This window comes from Lupinus angustifolius, chromosome LG17 (genome assembly GCF_001865875.1).
Source record: "Lupinus angustifolius cultivar Tanjil chromosome LG17, LupAngTanjil_v1.0, whole genome shotgun sequence".
Classification (NCBI taxonomy): Eukaryota; Viridiplantae; Streptophyta; class Magnoliopsida; order Fabales; family Fabaceae; genus Lupinus; species Lupinus angustifolius.
Window position 1 is genome coordinate 145,612 of NC_032025.1, and position 19,943 is coordinate 165,554.

At 36.0% G+C, this 19,943-nt stretch overlaps 6 protein-coding genes across 12 annotated transcripts; 5 read left to right on the forward strand and 1 right to left on the reverse strand.

Moving 5' to 3' along the window:
* On the forward strand, positions 135–1,219 carry LOC109330981 (photosystem I reaction center subunit II, chloroplastic-like). 2 transcript variants are annotated; one of them, XM_019565256.1, is made up of 2 exons: positions 135–475; positions 583–1,196. In XM_019565256.1, the coding sequence occupies exons 1-2, from the start codon at positions 284–286 to the stop codon at positions 1,027–1,029; spliced, it is 639 nt and encodes a 212-aa protein (XP_019420801.1). In that variant the 5' UTR covers positions 135–283; the 3' UTR covers positions 1,030–1,196. The 2 variants fall into 2 exon arrangements, with proteins under 2 accessions (XP_019420801.1, XP_019420800.1); XM_019565255.1 differs by having other exon boundaries at positions 217–475; positions 580–1,219.
* LOC109330973 (G-type lectin S-receptor-like serine/threonine-protein kinase LECRK1) lies at positions 1,459–4,668 on the reverse strand. Its single transcript, XM_019565236.1, has 3 exons — positions 4,023–4,668; positions 3,281–3,600; positions 1,459–3,047 (listed from the first exon to the last, which is right to left on the reverse strand). Exons 1-3 carry the CDS (start codon positions 4,622–4,624, stop codon positions 1,588–1,590), a joined length of 2,382 nt encoding a protein of 793 aa, XP_019420781.1. The 5' UTR covers positions 4,625–4,668; the 3' UTR covers positions 1,459–1,587.
* LOC109330974 (heat shock 70 kDa protein 8) lies at positions 5,074–7,643 on the forward strand. 2 transcript variants are annotated; one of them, XM_019565237.1, is made up of 2 exons: positions 5,074–5,148; positions 5,747–7,643. In XM_019565237.1, exon 2 carries the CDS (start codon positions 5,748–5,750, stop codon positions 7,461–7,463), a length of 1,716 nt encoding a protein of 571 aa, XP_019420782.1. In that variant the 5' UTR covers positions 5,074–5,148; position 5,747; the 3' UTR covers positions 7,464–7,643. The 2 variants fall into 2 exon arrangements, with proteins under 2 accessions (XP_019420782.1, XP_019420783.1); XM_019565238.1 differs by lacking the exon at positions 5,074–5,148 and adding an exon at positions 5,232–5,256.
* LOC109330971 lies at positions 8,524–15,094 on the forward strand. Its single transcript, XM_019565233.1, has 8 exons — positions 8,524–11,181; positions 11,831–11,960; positions 12,078–12,166; positions 12,363–12,601; positions 12,945–13,031; positions 13,828–13,927; positions 14,070–14,280; positions 14,370–15,094. Exons 1-8 carry the CDS (start codon positions 8,920–8,922, stop codon positions 14,912–14,914), a joined length of 3,663 nt encoding a protein of 1,220 aa, XP_019420778.1. The 5' UTR covers positions 8,524–8,919; the 3' UTR covers positions 14,915–15,094.
* LOC109330980 lies at positions 15,869–17,295 on the forward strand. 5 transcript variants are annotated; one of them, XM_019565253.1, is made up of 3 exons: positions 15,873–16,577; positions 16,608–16,649; positions 16,701–17,295. In XM_019565253.1, exons 1-3 carry the CDS (start codon positions 15,950–15,952, stop codon positions 17,114–17,116), a joined length of 1,086 nt encoding a protein of 361 aa, XP_019420798.1. In that variant the 5' UTR covers positions 15,873–15,949; the 3' UTR covers positions 17,117–17,295. The 5 variants fall into 5 exon arrangements, with proteins under 5 accessions (XP_019420796.1, XP_019420795.1, XP_019420794.1 ...); XM_019565251.1 differs by having other exon boundaries at positions 15,869–16,584; positions 16,615–17,295; XM_019565250.1 differs by having other exon boundaries at positions 15,870–16,577; positions 16,608–17,295.
* On the forward strand, positions 18,256–19,933 carry LOC109330984 (pre-rRNA-processing protein TSR2 homolog). The gene is made up of 4 exons (XM_019565258.1): positions 18,256–18,610; positions 19,081–19,172; positions 19,505–19,603; positions 19,739–19,933. The coding sequence occupies exons 1-3, from the start codon at positions 18,436–18,438 to the stop codon at positions 19,568–19,570; spliced, it is 333 nt and encodes a 110-aa protein (XP_019420803.1). The 5' UTR covers positions 18,256–18,435; the 3' UTR covers positions 19,571–19,603; positions 19,739–19,933.

Consider the following 19,943-nt stretch of genomic DNA (forward strand, 5'->3'; position numbering starts at 1 on the left):
ATATATATGAAATGTTGTAGTAGGAGTAGGGTTCCTTGCTAGTATCACGTGCCTTGAGATATTAAAAATGACATGGAATTATCGCATGCAAAATGAATAATAGTTTAGTAGGTTTTTGGTGAGATAAGGAATCAAAATAATGCATTCTAATTGGTCTAAATAGACTATCACCTCATCCAAAATCTCTTACAAACTTGACACTTACCCATATAGCTTCTTTCTTCCACTTATTATTATTATTAGTGATATCTCTCAACTATTCTCCCACATCATCATTATCATCATGGCCATGGCAACTCAAGCTTCTATCTTCACTCCACCTCTCTCTGGAACCTCCAAACCCTGTGTACCATGGAGACAACAACAACCATCCACACTGTCCTTCACCGGCCCCAAGCCCCTCAACTTCACAACAAGATCAACAGTAAGAACTGCAGCTACTGCTGATGGCAAAATTGAAGCACCAACACCAAAGGTAATTATTATTATTATTATCTCTTACTACTTTTAGCAGTTGAAACATTCTCACATTCTCACACTTTAGTTTTGTTCTCTCTTGTCTACTATGTTTTGGAACAGAAGGAAGAGGCACCAGTGGGATTCACCCCACCTGAATTGGATCCAAACACTCCAAGTCCGATATTTGGAGGAAGCACTGGAGGGTTATTGAGGAAGGCCCAAGTGGAGGAATTCTATGTGATCACATGGGACTCACCAAAAGAACAGATCTTTGAGATGCCCACTGGTGGTGCAGCCATCATGAGGGAAGGACCTAACCTTCTCAAACTAGCTAGGAAAGAACAATGTTTAGCTCTAGGGACTAGGCTAAGGTCCAAGTATAAGATCAAGTACCAGTTCTATAGGGTGTTCCCTAATGGTGAGGTCCAATATTTGCATCCTAAGGATGGTGTGTACCCTGAGAAGGTCAACCCTGGTCGCCAAGGGGTTGGTCAGAACTTTAGGTCTATAGGGAAGAATGTGAGCCCAATTGAGGTCAAGTTCACTGGTAAGCAACCCTATGATGTGTGATCTCACTCATGCTTACTTGGCTTTCTTATATATTCATCATGTACTTATCATCACATTTCTCTGCAAACTCTTTTACCTATGTTTCTACTCTTCCTTTTTATGATTATTTCTGTCAAAAACATATATTGGAATATCTACCAAATGTGTAAATCAGCTTTCATTAGCTTGTTCTAGTTTAATAAATCGTCTATTTATTTGGTAGAGATGATTTTATTGCATTATCAACATAAATTGGAGTACTAAAAATCAAATGAAAAGAGGGTTGCTGGTTGTTTTCTTAGTTGAGGAAAATATTACTTCATTTCAAAGTTTAAAGTTGTTGATTGATTTTAGCTGAAATGTGTGTTAGAATTTGGCAACAGTGATTCTCTTGATTTATGTAAGTTATAAAAAGAAAATAATAATTATGGAGAGGTAAATGACAATTTGAAGAAGAAAAAACACAATAAAGTTGATTTGCTTAAGCATTGCCAATTCAACATGATTATTATTTTTCTTAAGGGAGTGGGACATATAAATAGGAGGGAGAGTAATTATGTACAACTCAGCTTTGACAAACTATAAGCTCTGATTTTCTATCATCTGATTATAAAGCAAAGGTGGAATCCCAACTTCCACAGTTCCCTCTAGCATTTGCATGACATGCTTCATTGAAGGTCTAAGAGCTTGGTCTGGATGAACACACCACAACCCAACCAATACCATTTCTTCAAACCTCTTGAAATCATTGAGTGCTTCAGAGTCATGCTCCACCACTAGCTCTAGTTTCCTAGCCACCATACACCTTAAAACCCAATTTGATAGAACTAAATCTTCATCTTCACTTCCTTTTTCATCATCATGACTCGTCTCGATGTGCCTTCTGCAGCAAGTAATCTCTAGTAACATAACCCCAAAGCTGAATATGTCAACCTTTGAAGTTATTGGTGCACTTCTTAGCCATTCAGGTGCTATATACCCTATTGTCCCTCTGAAGTTTGTGCTTGTTTTAGTTTCATCCTTATTCAACAGCTTTGAGAGTCCAAAATCTGCAATCTTTGCTATGTGATTGGCATCAAGTAACACATTTTGTGGCTTGATGTCACAATGTATGATCTGGTTTTCACACTCTTCATGCAAGTATAGTAAGCCTCTCGCAATTCCAAGCGCCATATCAATTCTTTGACTCCATGGAGGTCTTTGTCCTTGTGCAAATAATAAACTTGACAATGCCCCATTTGGCATGAACTCATAGACAAGAAGTCTATGGTTATTCTCATGGCAAAAGCCTAAAAGTCTCACCAAATTTTTGTGATGCGTACGACCGATAATTTTGAGCTCAGTCATGAATTCTCTTTCGCTTTTCTCAATTTTCTTTTCCAGCTTCTTCACTGCAATACCAAGTTCTGCATTATCTATTACTAAAGTTCCATGGTAGACTTTGCCTGAAGATCCCTTTCCAAGAATCTTACTGAATCCATTTGTTGCTTCATGCAGCTCTTGGAAAGTGAATTGCCTGAAGTTGATTCCAATTCCACTTGCATTCAGAGTCCTTTTTCTTCTAATTAGTCTTTGACCAAAAGGATGATAGTAAATGGCAAGGGCTCCACAGAGGCAGGCAAGAGTGGCACTAACTGCAACCATAACCTTCAAGAAAAGTCTCACATTAAAATGCTTTTTCTTAGAATCTTCTAATGTTCTAGATCTAGATTCAACACTGTTAGGAACTTTAACGAGTGCCTTTTGTCCCTTTGAAGATGAACTTTTCCTTGCATTCAGAAGTGGCAGTCTCTTCTTGGCACATGTTGAAGTTGAAGCATTAAAAGTAGCAGCAATGATATTACAATCATCCATTACAGATTTCTTACAACCCTCCAAATCAACATTGTTTATCCTAGAAAAATCTGGATAAAATTGGAGATCAGTGTCATCAATCACCTGAAGCTTGAAGTTCATCACAGAAGGTCCTGCACAATAGTTAATTACAGTTTCTGGATGACACCCTTTAGACACGTCTTGTTGATCGAATGGGATATAACCTGGAAGAGTAAACCATCAATTTAGTCCTTCAAATATAATGGTGTCGCTGATTAGGTGCTTAATTGTTGCTTGTCACCGGTTAAATCTTTCGAAGATTTAAAACTTCCCAGGGTGGTCCTTATAAGAACTAAGGTCACCAATTAAGTCTTTTAAGCTAACAGTTTTACATCTTTTAAGGACCTAACTACTGACATTATAATCTTCAGAGGACTAAGTTGATTGCTTCTCTTACCTGGAATGCAGTCACACTTGACTTGGTTGTTGTCTGGTGAAGTGCACAAGCCGAACACGCCACAAACAGCTTCAACTCTGCAGGGATCATCTATGGCTCTCCAAACCCTGGTCCACTTGGTGCCATTTCTCTTATGATATGTAAATTGCTGAAAATTTCCATTTTCATCTATTGTTGCCCTGTGATAGTAGTCCTCTACTGGGGTTGGAGTGCTGTTAGTTAGAGGATAAATGTTGGTAGTGCCACTAACAAGATACAATAAAGCACTAGTAGCATTATACACCAAACTCACATCTTGGGATGCTATTGTTGAAACGTACCTTTGAAAACAGAGAAACAAGCCTCAACATGAGTTTATATCAAAGGTATAAAGGGTTGATTGACCCTATTCATAGGCAAATGATATATGAAATGGTAACATAACTAACACATGATGATATATTGGCTCCTAATATTGGGAAAATAGCAACTAATCTCAATCTTACATCAAAAGTACTTTTCATTTATATCTAGATGCATATAAATAAGGTTTAACACAAACCTAAGTGATGGAGGTTTGCTGAGTATGACTTTGTTTATTAATTGTTGGTTTACAAATAACATATGTCACTTTCTAGTAGATATAATGATTAGAAGAATAATATATATCATTCCTCATTTTGGTAACAAAATTAATTAATGTAAATAAAAGTTGGAAATTGATCTATAAAAATGAGGACTCAAAAGGTGGTGTAGAAGTTACCAATATGCAGGAGATGACCATTGATATGCTCTGAGCACCAAATTCCCATCATTTTGCGGTTCCAACAAAAAATTCCCTATTGAGTAGTTTGAAGGTCTATTCCCCTTAGAATATAGAATTTGACCAGGTTTCAAGGTTTGGCCTGGTAAGATAGTATTAGTTGGAGAACTAAAACTCTCCCACACAAGTCTTAAGTTTGAGTCTTTGATAACAAAGTTGGCATTATCTTGCATGTATGCAGAAGTTGCACTGTCTCCATTGTGTATGTTATGAGCAACAGTTCCATTTGGATATGTTACCACAAGGTGTCCTTCTAAGGTGAGTTGGATTAAGGAATTTGTTTCCAAAGCAGGACTTTGGTACCATACAAGTGTTCTCTCTCTGATTTTTCCAAACCATATTCCTACAAGAAAGAGAGTAGAGGAAAGTGGATAGAATCCAAATTCAAAATGACCTGAAGGAGATTTCCAAGTAGAGTTTGATCCAGCAATTATGGTAGAGTTTAAATGTATGGCTAGGGAAGAATTGTGTGCATTTAAGGCATTAAGGCATGAACATAAGAGTAATGCAATAATACAAGGCAATAACATAGGTTGAGACATAGCACCAATTGATGTTAATTGAAGTATAAGAAAAGAACAAGATAATTATATGGTCATTAGACTTATTGAATTGAATGGTATGCATTATGATTATGGGTTATCGTGTCTAAATTTGAATGGGAGTAATATCTTTTTCTCATTTGATCCTATCTCTAATTACTATTAGCATATTTTAATATTTAGAAGATGAAGGTTAGAATACAAATTACGCAAATCCCAGTCCTATGGCGATTTATTATTTTTTATTAGAGCCTGGACTCTTCTGGTAGCCCATATACAAATTTACTTTAAATTCATTCATAGATCCATTCATCAATATTATATAAAAATGATTAATTATTAATATATAACTTACTATTAATAGTTAATACTGATTATTATTACATAATTAATAGTTTGATATATTTTGCAACATAGTATTTACATAATTAATTTGATGAGTTTAATATAAAATTAAAAATGAAAGAGAAGAATCGAGCGAAGTGAAAGTGTTTTCTGGGAGGCTCTAGAACACGACCACCTCGGTATGACTTCACTTTATCTTTGTCATCTCAATATCTCTCTCTCTCTCTCTCTTCCACTTTCTCTGTTATAATCTCTCTCTCTCTCTCTCTCTCTTCCACATTACCCAGGTTTCTCATCCTTACCCTTATGCCCATGCCCCATGTTTTTACTTTTATTTATATCTATATAATATCAAGTTTCACTCTTTTCTGCATTTTATTGGAATTCAGGAATGTATTTACACAAAAATAAATAAATAAATAGAGAATTCATCTGCAACTTTGAAATTTGAAAGATAAATGTCATTAAACTTGCTTCAATTTTTGCATTATGTTATGGCATATGCCTTTTACTCAATTCTCACTTTTTTCAACTAGGTTTTATTATTTAGTTATTTATTTATTGTAAAAGGGCTATTGTGGAATGTGTTTTTGTGGTTTTCAATAGTATGTCATCTGGAAGACTGAACTTCAGTTTTTAATTGTTCTGAAATATGATGAATTACTTATCTTTAAGATCTAGTGATCTCTAATGTTTTCAATTTAGTTCTATGGTATTGGTGTATTTTATGCCATAAAGATTGATATGGAATTCTTAACTTTTCTTTCTTAAATGCAGAATGGCTGAACCGGCATATACCGTGGCTTCAGACAGTGAAACCACAGGAGAGGAAAAGTCATCTACTTTTCCTGAAATTGCAATTGGAATTGATATTGGCACATCACAATGCAGTGTTGCTGTGTGGAATGGTTCCCAAGTGGAGCTTTTGAAGAACACGAGAAACCAGAAGATTATGAGATCATATGTAACCTTCAAAGAGGACATCCCTTCTGGTGGAGTTAGCAGTCAACTCTTGCATGAGCATGATTTGTTGTCCGGAGCCACAATCTTCAACATGAAACGCTTGATTGGCAGAGTTGATACTGACCCAGTGGTCCATGCAAGTAAAAATCTTCCATTTCTGGTGCAGACCTTGGACATTGGCGTTCGCCCATTCATTGCTGCATTGGTGAACAATGTGTGGAGATCCACCACTCCTGAGGAAGTGCTGGCGATATTCCTTGTGGAATTAAGGGCAATGGCTGAAGCTCAGTTGAAACGGCCGATAAGAAATGTAGTACTTACAGTTCCAGTTTCATTTAGTCGGTTTCAGCTAACTAGGGTAGAGCGCGCTTGTGCGATGGCTGGCCTTCATGTCCTCAGGCTGATGCCTGAACCAACAGCTGTGGCTTTGTTATATGGACAGCATCAACAGCAGGCTTCTCATGATAATACGGACAGTGGAAGTGAGAAAGTCGCGCTCATTTTCAATATGGGTGCTGGTTATTGTGATGTTGCTGTGACTGCTACAGCCGGAGGAGTTTCTCAGATTAAGGCTTTGGCAGGATGTACAATTGGTGGAGAGGACTTGCTTCAGAATATGATGAGTCATCTCTTACCAGATTCTCAGAGTCTATTTAAGAATCATGGCGTCAAAGAAATCAAATCGATGGGCTTGCTTCGAGTTGCAATGCAGGATGCAATTCACCGGCTTTCCTCTGAGACCAATGTTCAGGTTGATGTTGACTTGGGAGATGGTTTGAAGATATGCAAAGTTGTCGACCGCGAGGAGTTTGAGGAAGTAAACAAAAACTTGTTTGAGAAGTGTGAAAGCCTTATCATACAGTGTTTACAAGATGCAAAGGTAGAAGTTGAAGATGTAAGTGATGTGATAATTGTAGGTGGATGTTCTTTCATCCCAAAGGTAAAGAATCTTGTTACTAACATATTTAAAGGGAAAGAACCTTATAAAGGTATAAATCCTTTGGAAGCTGCTGTTTGTGGTGCAGCTGTGGAAGGGGCTGTGGCTTCGGGCATCAATGATCCCTTTGGGAACTTGGACTTGTTAACTATCCAAGCCACAACTCTTGCCATTGGAATTCGAGCCAATGGAAACAACTTGGTCCCCTTAATTCCAAGGAATACCACAATGCCAGCGCGAAAGGATGTTGTTTTCACAACTACTCATGATAATCAAACTGAGGCATTGATCCTTGTGTATGAAGGTGAGGGAAAGAAGGTAGAAGAGAATCAGTTGTTGGGATATTTCAAGATAACTGGAATACCAACAGCACCAAAAGGTGTTCCAGAAATCAATGTGTGCATGGACATAGATGCTGCAAATGTGCTTAGAGTTTTAGCTGGTGTTGTTATGCCGGGATCTCGGCAACCTGCAATTCCTGTAATGGAAGTGAGGATGCCAACAGTTGATGATGGACATGGTTGGTGTGCTGAGGCACTGAATAGAACCTATGGTGCTACACTAGATTTGGTTACTCTTCAGAAGAAAGCATAATGTGTACCTTTTTTACTATCGTTTTCTTGTGTTTCTGTGTTACTCTTCAGAAGAAAGCATAATGTTCGTAATTTGTATATTAAATTATGGGAATAATATATGCTTTAGGCTTTGGTTTAACATGTTTCAAATGGTATTAATGAGACATCATGATGGTATGGATCAACCAATTCAGAAAGGGATCATTAACTTCTTCTTCTTTTATGCATGTGTCTGCTTTTATGATCTCAAATGGTCACAACTTTGTAGAGTTCATGTTCACTGGACTCACCAACTATTCCAAACACATGAACCAACTTCATTTCTACTATTTCCAATGTGAAACACAATATCAATAACATTATTCTGAATCAAGAAATTAAATAGTTGGATGGTTGAGTTTCATAGACCATTGTTTATGCCACACACCACCAAGATTCCATAAAAGGAAACTGTATAAACTCCTACATTTGCCCAATATGTATATACCGACAACATAAAAGTTTTTTACACAATTACTTTATTAACTACCGTTTATTTTTATCATCATTGACTCTTAAATAAAAAAAGTAATTTAAATGATGATACACTGACTGTATGTAAGTCTTAGTCTTTACATTGTCCGTGTATAATAATGATGTAACGAAAGATATAACCAACAGAAAAGAATGTATATATCAACAATGTATAAGTTTAATATACTATTCCTATATTATGAATCGTTATTATTATTGATTTTTAAAAAAAAAAATAAAGATAGATAATAATATAATATATATTAAATGTATATAAGTTTAGTCTATAAAATCTACAGACTGTCAATGTAAAGATTTATATACATACATCATATCATCAAACATTAATTTAAAATATTTTTTCTGAAAAATCAACAATAATTGAATATTAACGGTGAATAATATAATAATACAATACATACGTGTTTTTTCTGACAAGTTTATACCGTCCGAATAGATAAACTAAAATCCTAAGTAAGTGGTATTCATATTTGATGGAATTAGAAGAAACGCAAAAGAAAATAATATTGAATTAATTAATAATTAAAGGAGCAGTGCAGTGCATTCTGCAAATCCCTAATACACATTCTCTCTCCTCGCTCCTTTGGCAATTGCGTCCACACAATGAAATCCCCGACTCATCTCAATTTTCCTCTGAGGTAAGATTCTTTTACAATCTTGCTTTTTTTCTGGGGGATATATATAATTGTGCCATTTCAATTGTTTATTCATTCAGATCTGGCTTGTCTTGTGGGATTTCTGTAGATCATGATTTAGGGTTTCATTGATTTTCTCTTGGGTCTCAATGTCTACACGATTTTTTTGGGGAATTAGTTAGAGGGTGAGTCTGTCTTGACGCAATTGTAGGGTTGATAATGTGAAGTCACCGGTTCAAATTTTAGAAATAGCCTCGGACGGGGTCAAATTTTGTACATTTACTTTCTCTGTTTTGGTTTTGGGAGATGGAAATGGGAACGAGATCAGGTGGCCCTTCTGGGGTTCTGGTGAAGAAGAAGAACGCCTCCGGTTGTTTAATTGTTCGAAAGAAAGGGAATGATGGAGTGGATGGTGCTGCTACTACTACTGCTGCTGTTGCTATTGGTTCATCTTCCACTTCTCGTAAGTTCCATGAAAGGCCTCGCAGCATGCCTTTCAATGATTCCGGATCCAGTGGTGAGTTACTGATGCCTCATGGTAATAAAAGGGTAGGCTCTGAGACTGTTCGAGTCTGTAATGGTTTGACTCCATTTGAACGTGGTATGGCACCGGGGAGTGAATTTGGTAGGAAGAGGGGTAATGGCGAAGCTCTGATTGCGGAGAATGGTTTGGACATGAGAGAAATGAAGCGCAGTAAGTTGGATGTGTGTAATTTCAGTGAGTATGATGCTACGGATTCAGGGAAAGTGAGGAGGAGACATGTTGATGATAACAGAGTTGGGTTTGGAGGGGGAAAGTTTATGGGGTCGATGCATGTTGCTAGGGATTTTGGAACAGGTTCAAGCAGAGACTTTCTTGATAAGATACGGAACTCCTACTATGACAGGCCAAGTGACTTGTATCTGGGGGATAGCATTGATCACAACAGGTCAAAGATGAACAGGGATGGAACTCCGCTTCCTCCAACCTTGTCGAAGGAGAAGTTTAATTCACGTGAATTCATTAGGATTCAAGGTAAAAATGGTGTTTTGAAGGTAATGGTTAATAAGAGGAAGATGGGTGGGCCATCAGAACACCATGATCATCATAAACCTGTGGAAAGCATGCAAAAGTTGAGGTCTGAGGGATTTGCCAATAAGAATGTTCTGAATCACCCTTCGTCATATATTGAAACAAAACTTACTCAGGAACCAGGTTTGCACATTAGGCCAGAGAGGAAACAGATAGCATCAAGAAAATCTTTGTCCAGCAAGGATAGTAAGGGTGATGAGTGGGATTCAGATGATGGTGACACATCACTGAATCCAGTAATAAAAAATACTGAAGTTTGCAAGTCTGAGAAGAAGATAATATCTGAGAATAAAAAAACCATTACTGGAGATTGCAAGTCTAAGAAGATAATCTCTGAAGATGAACAGACTCCTATGCATGAAAAGCTTCAGACTTCAGGAATTAAAGAAGGACAAATCAAGCGTGGTAGTGGCACAGAAAAACAAAAACTGCGAGAACGAATTAGGGAGATGTTGCTGAATGCAGGTTGGACCATAGACTATCGGCCTCGAAGGAATAGAGACTATCTTGATGCAGTTTACATTAATCAAGCAGGTACTGCCTACTGGTCTATCATCAAGGCCTATGAAGCATTTCAAAAGCAATTGAATGATAACGTTGTTGAGGCCAAGCCCAAAGGAGAAAGTTCTTCCTTTGCTCCTATAGCAGATGATGTGCTTAGTCAATTGACAAGGAAAACTAGGAAAAAAATGGAGATAGAATTAAAGAAGAATAATAAGAAGAAAAGACATGATAATGAAATTGACAGTAGAAAAGAGCCTTGCATTAAAAGATGTTCCAGCAACAAGCATGATAAGAATGGCATGGATGGTGATAGCAACGAAGATAAGTTAAGCTCCTTTATGAAGCAGGGAAGTAAGCAATTGAAAAATAAGATGATTGCAAATACCACTGCCAATGCTAGCTGTAAAAGCCAGAACACAACCGACCACTCAAATGATGAAAAAGAAAACTCATATTTAGGACGTGATCCTCATCTTATACATGGAAGGAAGAGCGGAAAGTATGGAAGATGCACACTGTTAGTTCGTAATTCTAACAAGGGATTACATTCAGAATCTGATGGTTTTGTCCCACATACAGGCAAACAGACAGTGCTTTCTTGGTTGATTGATTGTGGGACAGTTGTGTTAAGCCAAAAGGTTCAGTACCGTAGACGGAAGAAGGTAGTGTTGGAGGGATGGATCACAAGAGATGGCATTCATTGTGGCTGCTGTAGTAAGATCCTCACAGTTTCAAAGTTTGAGCTTCATGCAGGAAGCAAGTTGTCCCACCCATATCAAAACATATACTTGGAATCTGGAGTATCTCTTCTACAATGCCAGATAGATGCATGGAACAGACAAGAGACTTCTGAAAAAATTGGTTTCCATTCAGTGGATATGAATGGTGATGATCCACATGATGATACTTGTGGCATATGTGGAGATGGAGGGGATTTAATCTGTTGCGATAGGTGTCCATCAACATTTCATCAGAGCTGCTTGAATATACAGGTATATGTACATATTTTACTAGCCTTATGTCATGTTATGGTTCTCAGCATATTTATGGTATAAGTTATTTATCTCTATACGGTTCTGTGTTGTCTCTTCCTGCACAAAAGCATATTATATTTATGTTTCCCTCTCAAATGCTATAGTTTTTTTGTTTGGGTGATGGAAGAGGGACAGTAAGATCTTATTATTAATAGGTTTGTTGCTATGATTCAATGGGACTGGAGAAAACCCTCCATTATTGTTATTATGCTTTTGTTAAATGTCTTTACGGGTATGCTGAAAAGTAGTATTCTGGGACAAAACTTGCGTCTCCTGACAATGTAGTGGCACACCCACCCATTTTCAAGAGGAGGGCGGAGAAAGAGTTACATACCTGTAATATTTTTTATGAATAGAAGTCATGCTTGGCAACAATAATTTAACTCGTGATTACTAATTTCTTTTATATTTAGATGCTTTTTTAATCTTTTTTCTCATTGAGGTAGAGTCCATGTTCACGTACACAAAAATCTAGACTAATGTATTATTTAATATGGTGTTATTTAGAGTAATGTATTATGTTCATGTACTTTATTTTAGCAAAAGAGTTGATCTATTATTAGGAGGATGGTTTTGCTTTGTGGGGTACTCATTTGTTTTGTTGCAGATACTTCCTCCTGGTGAATGGCATTGTCCAAATTGCACCTGTAAATTTTGTGGGGTTGCTAGTGGAACTTCTAAGAATGATGATGCAACTCTGTATGCTCTACGTACTTGCAACTCATGTGACAAAAAATGTAATCACTTTCTCTTGTTTATATTTGTTGCTCTTTCAGTATGCGCTCTTTATTTTGGCCCTTGTTTCTTTCTTTTAATCTTATACTTTGTCTAATTATTAATTTCCGATTGCATAGATCATGACTCTTGCACCAAGGAGTTGGATGTCCTTCGTAATGACTCCAATACATCAGACCCTTCTTTTTGTGGGAAAGAGTGCAAAGAGGTACCTCTTACATTTTCCATATATTTTGTCAGAAAATCAGAATGCATAAGTACCGTTTTAAGAGTTATTTTTCTTCGAATTTTTGTTTTAGTGTTGGTTAAATATAAAATGACAAAAGAAGAAAAACAGAAGTGAACTCTTGTAGCACTGCTGTACCAAAGGTAGGTTCTGAATGATATTCTTTATACTTCTACAGCTTTTTGAGCACTTGAAGAAGTACACTGGTTTCAAGCATGAACTAGAAGCAGGCTTTTCATGGTCTCTTATTCATAGAACAGATGAAGACTCAGAGGCAGCTAATATGGGAATTGCCCATAGGGTTGAATGCAATTCCAAGCTAGCTATTGCACTGACTGTGATGGACGAATGCTTTTCCCCTGTTGTTGATCGGAGGAGTGGGATCAATATGATTCGTAATGTTTTATACAATAGTGGGTAAGCACCAGTAAGAACATTATGGATGAAACTACATTGTTTGATTTTGTCTTCTGTTTTATTGTTTCACCTTTTAATGTTATCTGATGAAGTATATGTAGAAAGGAGTTTAGTTAATTTATAAACATGATGTTACTCAATACTCATGTGGTTTGCGTTACTCACAAACTTCAAGTTGCTTATAGAAAGGGTCTGTGACTCTGCGATGAACTTCAGTCTTGTTCTCGATTCTTGAAATACTGTTAAATTCAAATTTCAAAGTTTACTCCTTGTCACTTTCTTGATATTATTGTTTTCTGCGAGATACTTTGGCAGTTTTTTATACGGCTCTCTTCTCTTTCAGGTCAAACATCAGTCGCTTGAGTTACTGTGGCTTTTACACTGCTATTTTGGAGCGAGGAGATGATATCATTTCTGTAGCATCTCTCAGGTACTAAGCCTCAGACTTTGTCATTTGTTTTAGGGGGATTCTCTGTACCCTTACTAGAAATTCACCGAAACTGCCGTTTTCTTTGAAGAGAAAAAAATGCTGTAACAGTATATCTTGGGGGAGTAAATGGTTTTTTCTGTTGTAATTGGATTGAAGTTTAGGAAATTAAGGAAAATAAAACAAAGTAATTAATGTTTGGGAAGTAAATGCACTTACCTGATGTAGCATGGGGAAGTTTGGGAAATTAAGGAAAATAAAAGAAAATAACAACTTGCACTGGACAAGAAAAATAATGTGTTGTAGTTTGAGAGCATCCAAAATGTTCGTCAACCATGCTTCACTTGCTTAAGAGAGAGCTTCTCCTTTCCATATGACTAGTATGCTTAATTTGCTTTAGCATCTGTCACATGCTACAGGCACTTTCTTATCCTTGTATTAGTTCCTGACATTTGTTGGTTATAACGAGATAGAAATTTGCCTAATTAGTGGTAAGGCAGAGAAAAGCTTAATAAATTTGGATGTGCCTTCATCTGTCACTCCCTTCTCATGAGATGCCGTGATATTACTTGATTCTTGTAACGAGGAAGCATGAGTGACATTGGGTAGCCACTTGTTCTGGTCCCCAAATTTCTTGAAGATTACAAATTCAGTTTTATTGACTTAGCTAGCTGAAAAGGATAGTAAAGGACTGAAAGCCGTTATTGTTATTACTAGTATTATTATTCTTTTCTAATCAACATCCATGCTACTTTGTGTTCTTCTCTTACTATGAATAAATGGGAGTATCTTGTCTTAGGTTCCATGGGACTAAGTTAGTAGAGATGCCATTCATTGGAACTCGCTATATATATAGGCGCCAGGGGATGTGCCGCCGGCTTTTTTCTGCCATTGAATCGGTAAACCTTCAAGCTATCATTATCTTTGATTTTGCTTGCATTTGATATGTATTTAAAATTTCTCCTTGAAATTTGCCTTTCTGTATGCATCTTTTCATGAAATTGACATGTCTTATCTTATTTGCTCCTCCTCTATTGGAAGGCTCTGTGCTCTTTGAAGGTTGAGAATCTGGTTATTCCTGCAATTGCTGAACTCATGCATACGTGGACAACAAATTTTGGCTTTACACATCTCGAGGAATCACTGAGGCATGAAATGAGGTCATTGAAGATGCTGGTTTTCCCTGGTATAGATATGCTACAGAAGCTATTAGTGGAGCAAGGAAAACATGAGGGCAATACAACCGCTGGAGGTGTTATGCTACTTTATTTATTTTTTAGATTAAATGTCAGCAGGTTGCTTTTGCTTATATACTTCAGTTTAAATTTTGTACTCTGACAGGTTCGTCAGCTATGCAAGATCTTAATGGAAGTGATGATGCCAGTTCAGGTTCTGCCAATGAGATGAATGATGAACTTAGTGGTGCTTCTGAAGAACCGAACGATCAAGGTTCAGTAGACAGGACTTCTTCTTCCAAATCTCGTTCTGCGGAAAGGTTATCTGATGATTCAGTTTCAGATAGATGTGCTACTCCTAGTACTAGTCACAGTGCACCAGGCTTGAAAACTGGAATACCAATGGCTCCACCTGTTGTTGATGAATTGAATCCTTCTCCGAAATGTCAAGGTGTTTCATTGAAAGACAATTCTGTAAACAGTCACCCCTTGGATGTTCCGGATTGCAACAAAATTCCAACTCCGGTTCAGGAAGGTGCTTGTCCTGATCCTTGTTCAGCAGAAAAGCTTAACAGGAAATGTCACCCATTTGCTGCTATGAATCCTGATTCATCCGAGCTTGACATTAATCCGGTGTTGGATTCTGAAGTGGTGGACAATACTCTCTCTTCTAAAGAGGTTCATTTATCAGATGAGAACATTACAAAGTAGAATAATGAAAATGTAGATGTATCATGCTATGATGAGAGTTTGTTGCAAGTAAAAGACTTGATTTGAATGGTGAAAATGCATGCAAGGGAGAAAATAATTTATGTTTGAACTCAGAAGTTGCTTCAAATGAAATGTATTAAAGAGTTTATTCAATTCCCTGTATGCAAATCAACTTTCAAGACTTTTGGAGCTTATATGTCTCATCATGCTTTCATCTGGTTAGTATGGATAAAATTTATATCGATTTCAATGAGAATATATTTTGGTCACTTATGTACTAAACTTTTTTGGTTATATCATGTTTCCCCTTCTTAATTGTTTGTTATTTATAATAAAAATTGAAATTATTCTTAATTGGGTTTTAAAGTTAAAAAACTATTTTGCTAGTTAAACACTGACATATCTAAGAAATCTGGTATTCTATAAACTTTTTTATATTTTTTCCCAATAGCACAACGCCTTGGATTATGCTTTATACTTCCAAAAAATAATATAAGAAGTTACAAAGGAGATGATAATAATGTTATAGTCGGAACAAAAATAGTTGATAAAATTTGGAACTAATATTAAGTTTATCATTACGATATGGTTTAATTGAGAAAGTAATTGAATTGAGATATGTTTAAAGTTATGCTGAACATTAAACTTAAAAATTCATTCAGATGTATTAGATTTTTATTATAAGATTTATCATTCATATCAATTATAATTTCTACTAGAGAATCGCGATATATGTATAAAAACACATATGTAAAAAAATGTGAATGATATATTATTTTCTCTTTCTAATTTCTAATTTCTAATTTCTAATAACAAATACAAAAAAATTAAATAGACTTGGCCGCTTAAAATTAGAAGTATATAAGTATGATTGAGATGGAGAAGTATATCCCAAATTGATGATGATTTTATGAAATCCCAAATCCATATTCTTAATCTTATTCATCCATTTTATGTTATTCTTACACACTCCCAATCCTTATTCATCTTCTCCGTTACACACACCAAGTGTTTGTTGTTTTGCTTCTTATAATAATGCTCTCAAGGCATTTTCTTTCCTTAGCTTCCCTATGCAATAAAAAGCTTCTCTTTATGCCATTCAATCTCTGCTTCATCAACTCCCTCACCACCATAAAGGTCAAGGATTCTGATCATGATGATACGCTTCATTCTGCATCAAAATATCCAAGTACCCTCCATCTCTCACCATTTTTCTCTGACCCCAATTATTCCTCAACAACTAGATATGATATTAAGCTTGTGGATTGCGATGCTTGGGGAATCTCTTCTGGCCTCGCACAAGCTTGGCAAGGAGGAAGAAGAGATGGTGCTGCATTACCAAAAGTGATTGATGAACAAGTCCTTGATTCTCATCATGTTGAAAGTGACCTTGATTTTGAGGAGGACATTGATAATATGAGAGTTCGCGGCAACCTCTTGTATAAGCTTGAGCGTAGCTCCAAGGAGTTCGAAGAGTATAGTTTAGAATTTCGTGGCAAGAAATCTTCCAAGAAGGAAAATGTTAAGGAAGTAAAGAAAGCTAAAACAAGTCCAAATGTGACTTCTAAAACGGAGAAGAAGCTTCTCCGAGTTCAGGGCCGGGCTTCCCTGCAGTCAGATTTGCATAAATTCAATGATATGGTGCAACATGAGCCATTAGGTGGATCCAAAGTCGGACAGCTAGATACAAAATCATCCAACCAGCGGTTCATGTCAGCGACTGAAGTGAATCCAGATTCCAAAGTTTGCCAAGTCACAAGGAGTACACATGTTATATCACAGCTACATGAAATCAATGGTATTCCTGCAGAGAACAAGAGGCAGAGGATTCCAACTTTTAACCAGCTTACGGGTCCTTATCATGAACCATTTTGCTTGGACATTTTCATATCCAATGCCTCTGTCCGTGCTTGCATCATTCATAGGGTAACTAGCAAGGTTGTTGCTGTGGCACATTCCATTTCCAAAGACATCAAGTTTGACATGGCATCTACTAAGAATAGAACCACTTGTGCCGCCGTGGGGGCGATTCTGGCTCAGAGAGCCTTGGCTGACGATATTCATGACGTGACTTATACCCCAAGGAAAGGAGAAAGGCTAGAGGGGAAGCTTCAGATTGTTCTTCAGTCTATCATTAATAGTGGCATTAATGTAAAGGTAAAGATTAAGCAAAGACCAAAGAAGTCATTTCGCCACATTTAACCTATGGGCATCCTTGTTGAATTAGCAGTTTCTAGTGGCTGGTAGTTTTATGTGACAGATATGAGCTATTTGCACATATATGGAACGGGATCTCAATCCTCTTTTATAAGTTGTTCAATGGCAATGGTCATACAAAGAGATATAAACATAAAGACTCCCATATGCTTTGTTTTATGTAATATCTGTGTGTTCATATGTTTTTTAATATTCTTTTCATGTTATCTTGGCATGAAAAATAACTCACATGATAGAGGATCTTTGGACCCGTTTGATAGCAACAATAGTTACATATATATTGCATGATTTAAGATAAATATTACTACCCATTATTCAATTTTGTTACGGTAGAAGAGGTGATGGTCACAACGACGAATAAAGATTATTTGTCCCGAGAAATCATGTCTCTATCCAATCAAATTATAAATCTAACATAATTTTGCTTTTATGATTTTTTATTTAATTGAATGACACATTGTAATTGGTGAAGGACATAATCTGAGACAAAGGATCTCCATTCTACAACAACATTGATGAGGTAATAGTGACAATTGTCTTCAGTTGCCAAAAAATTACTAGTGTTAATTTTTCCATTTGATTTCATTCCACATATTATATCCACCAATACTCAACTTAAACACTTCATACTTTAATTTCATTTCATTTCATTTCTAAATCTCCTGTGTCAATATATGTTATATAAAGCCTTAAAAATATATTAGGTGATATAAACTTGTTACACTCACAAGAGAAATGTGTAGCCAATTTAGCACCTTGCTAATGAGGCTTGTAGTGGTATTTACCCTTTTAGATAGCATTACTCGTAAGTTTTCTAACCTAGTTTGTGAAGCTGTTTGTGGGATTATTCTTAAAAAGTTTATTGAAAATTCTAAGAAGCAATTTACCATTTATAAACGAAGGAGAAACATTGTTGTTCACCAATCACATTACATTTTAATAATAAAAAATAAACAAATGATGATATGTTGTAGATAGACTTACCATATATAGTTAAAAGTAGAAAGTAGAATGCATCCATCTCACCATTCCCTTAATTTCATGCACTCCACACATATCTTACATATACTTCATGGTTTCCTCTCATTCTTTCTCACCACTCCTTGTGTTGTTTGGATCTTTCTTTTTCTCTTCCAAACACACACAGGTGATTTTCTCATGGATTAAAGGTTTTAAAATACCCATAATTAATTAATTGAGACTATAATATTGTGGTTTACTCGGCCATATTTTGAGAGTATAATATCATATTTCATCCACAATTGTAGTAAATTTACCTTAACTATACAATTTAAAACCTTGGAATGGATTCCATGAATAGGAACCAGCATCATCACCTTCAAGAGGGTATCATGCTTCTTCTTTCCCGCTGGTATGCCCTTCAAATGGCCATTAAGAACCAATGGGGTGGCTCTGATTCCCTCCAGAAATCTCACCACCTTGCTTCTCATATTTTCTCTTTGTTCTCCACATCCAATGGTCATTTACTTCTTCTCTCTTAAGAGTTTTCTTTGCATTATTGGTTCATTCAATTAAGTTATATGGTAGCCTCCAATTACTCGACAGAGAGAAACCAAGAAAAATTATAGACAAAACTATTAATAATGATTTGTTATAAATATGATTTATCACATAACATGATATTGATTTATGACATAAAAACATGTTTTCCACTTGGTTGTAAACTGAACAATGTTATCGGACACATCTTTATCATTGATTTCGGAGAGAAAAAAAAGGGTATTATAATGTTAAATTATAGCTGCATGATCTAATTCATTGATAAAGATGTGCCTCACACTAATATACAATCCAATAAACTCTCATCAAAGAGGTTTGATTGTTGTTATATTATTGACTGATTCAGTTTCACATTTTTTTAGTTCTATTTTTCTCTTGTTCCAATTTTACTATTTCTCATGTCTGATATGTATGCTTTGTTATTACAGCACCGGTTCCTGTTGAAGATTTGGAAAATCTGCTCCATGAATCCATGCTGCTCACATTCAACACTGAGATTGAAGATGGCAGCATAGAAGAGGTATAAAATCAATAGGAAATAATGAGAAATCATATTTTTGAACCAATCACAAAGGGTGATACAGATTGTGGTACAAAAAAGTGAGAGAGAAAATATTATCCCACAATTAATACATACATATATATACTCTTTAACTTACTCCTATGTTGCATGTTCACGTTATTAACATCTGTTCCTTGTATTTGTAACTTTTCCAAATGTTAGATTTTAACCAATGTTACTTTACCAAATGTTGGATGTTAATCAATGTTTTTGTCCATTTACTATGCCTTTTTATGCTGTGACGTTAGCATCCTTAGGATTCTGCTAATGGTTTATAGTATTGCAAGCAGGTAGCAGAACAGTTAATGGGTATCCATGAAGAATACTTGTTACACAAGTTATCGCATAGTCTGTAACTGAAAGCCTATACAAGCACGAATGTCGCTCTGGTAAACCCCATTAGTCTTTCCTAACACATCTATTTTTGACAAGTTTTAATCAAATTCGTATTTTATAATGCAAACTTGCAAAGTAGTTGTTCTTTGTGACTTTAAGTCATTAATTCATATGCTGTTATTTGACAGGTTGGATAAAATGAGACATAGCAAAGAGAATTTCAATTCAAAATTATATTAGGAAACTGAATAGATGCTGAGATATGTTAGGAGCAGATGATGGACAAACTTTCCTTCATGCCTATTTGTGTAACATAATGTCATAGGCTAACACCTGAGAATAATATCAATTCATTCAATGATATTTAATTTATGAATCCATATACTCCCAAAA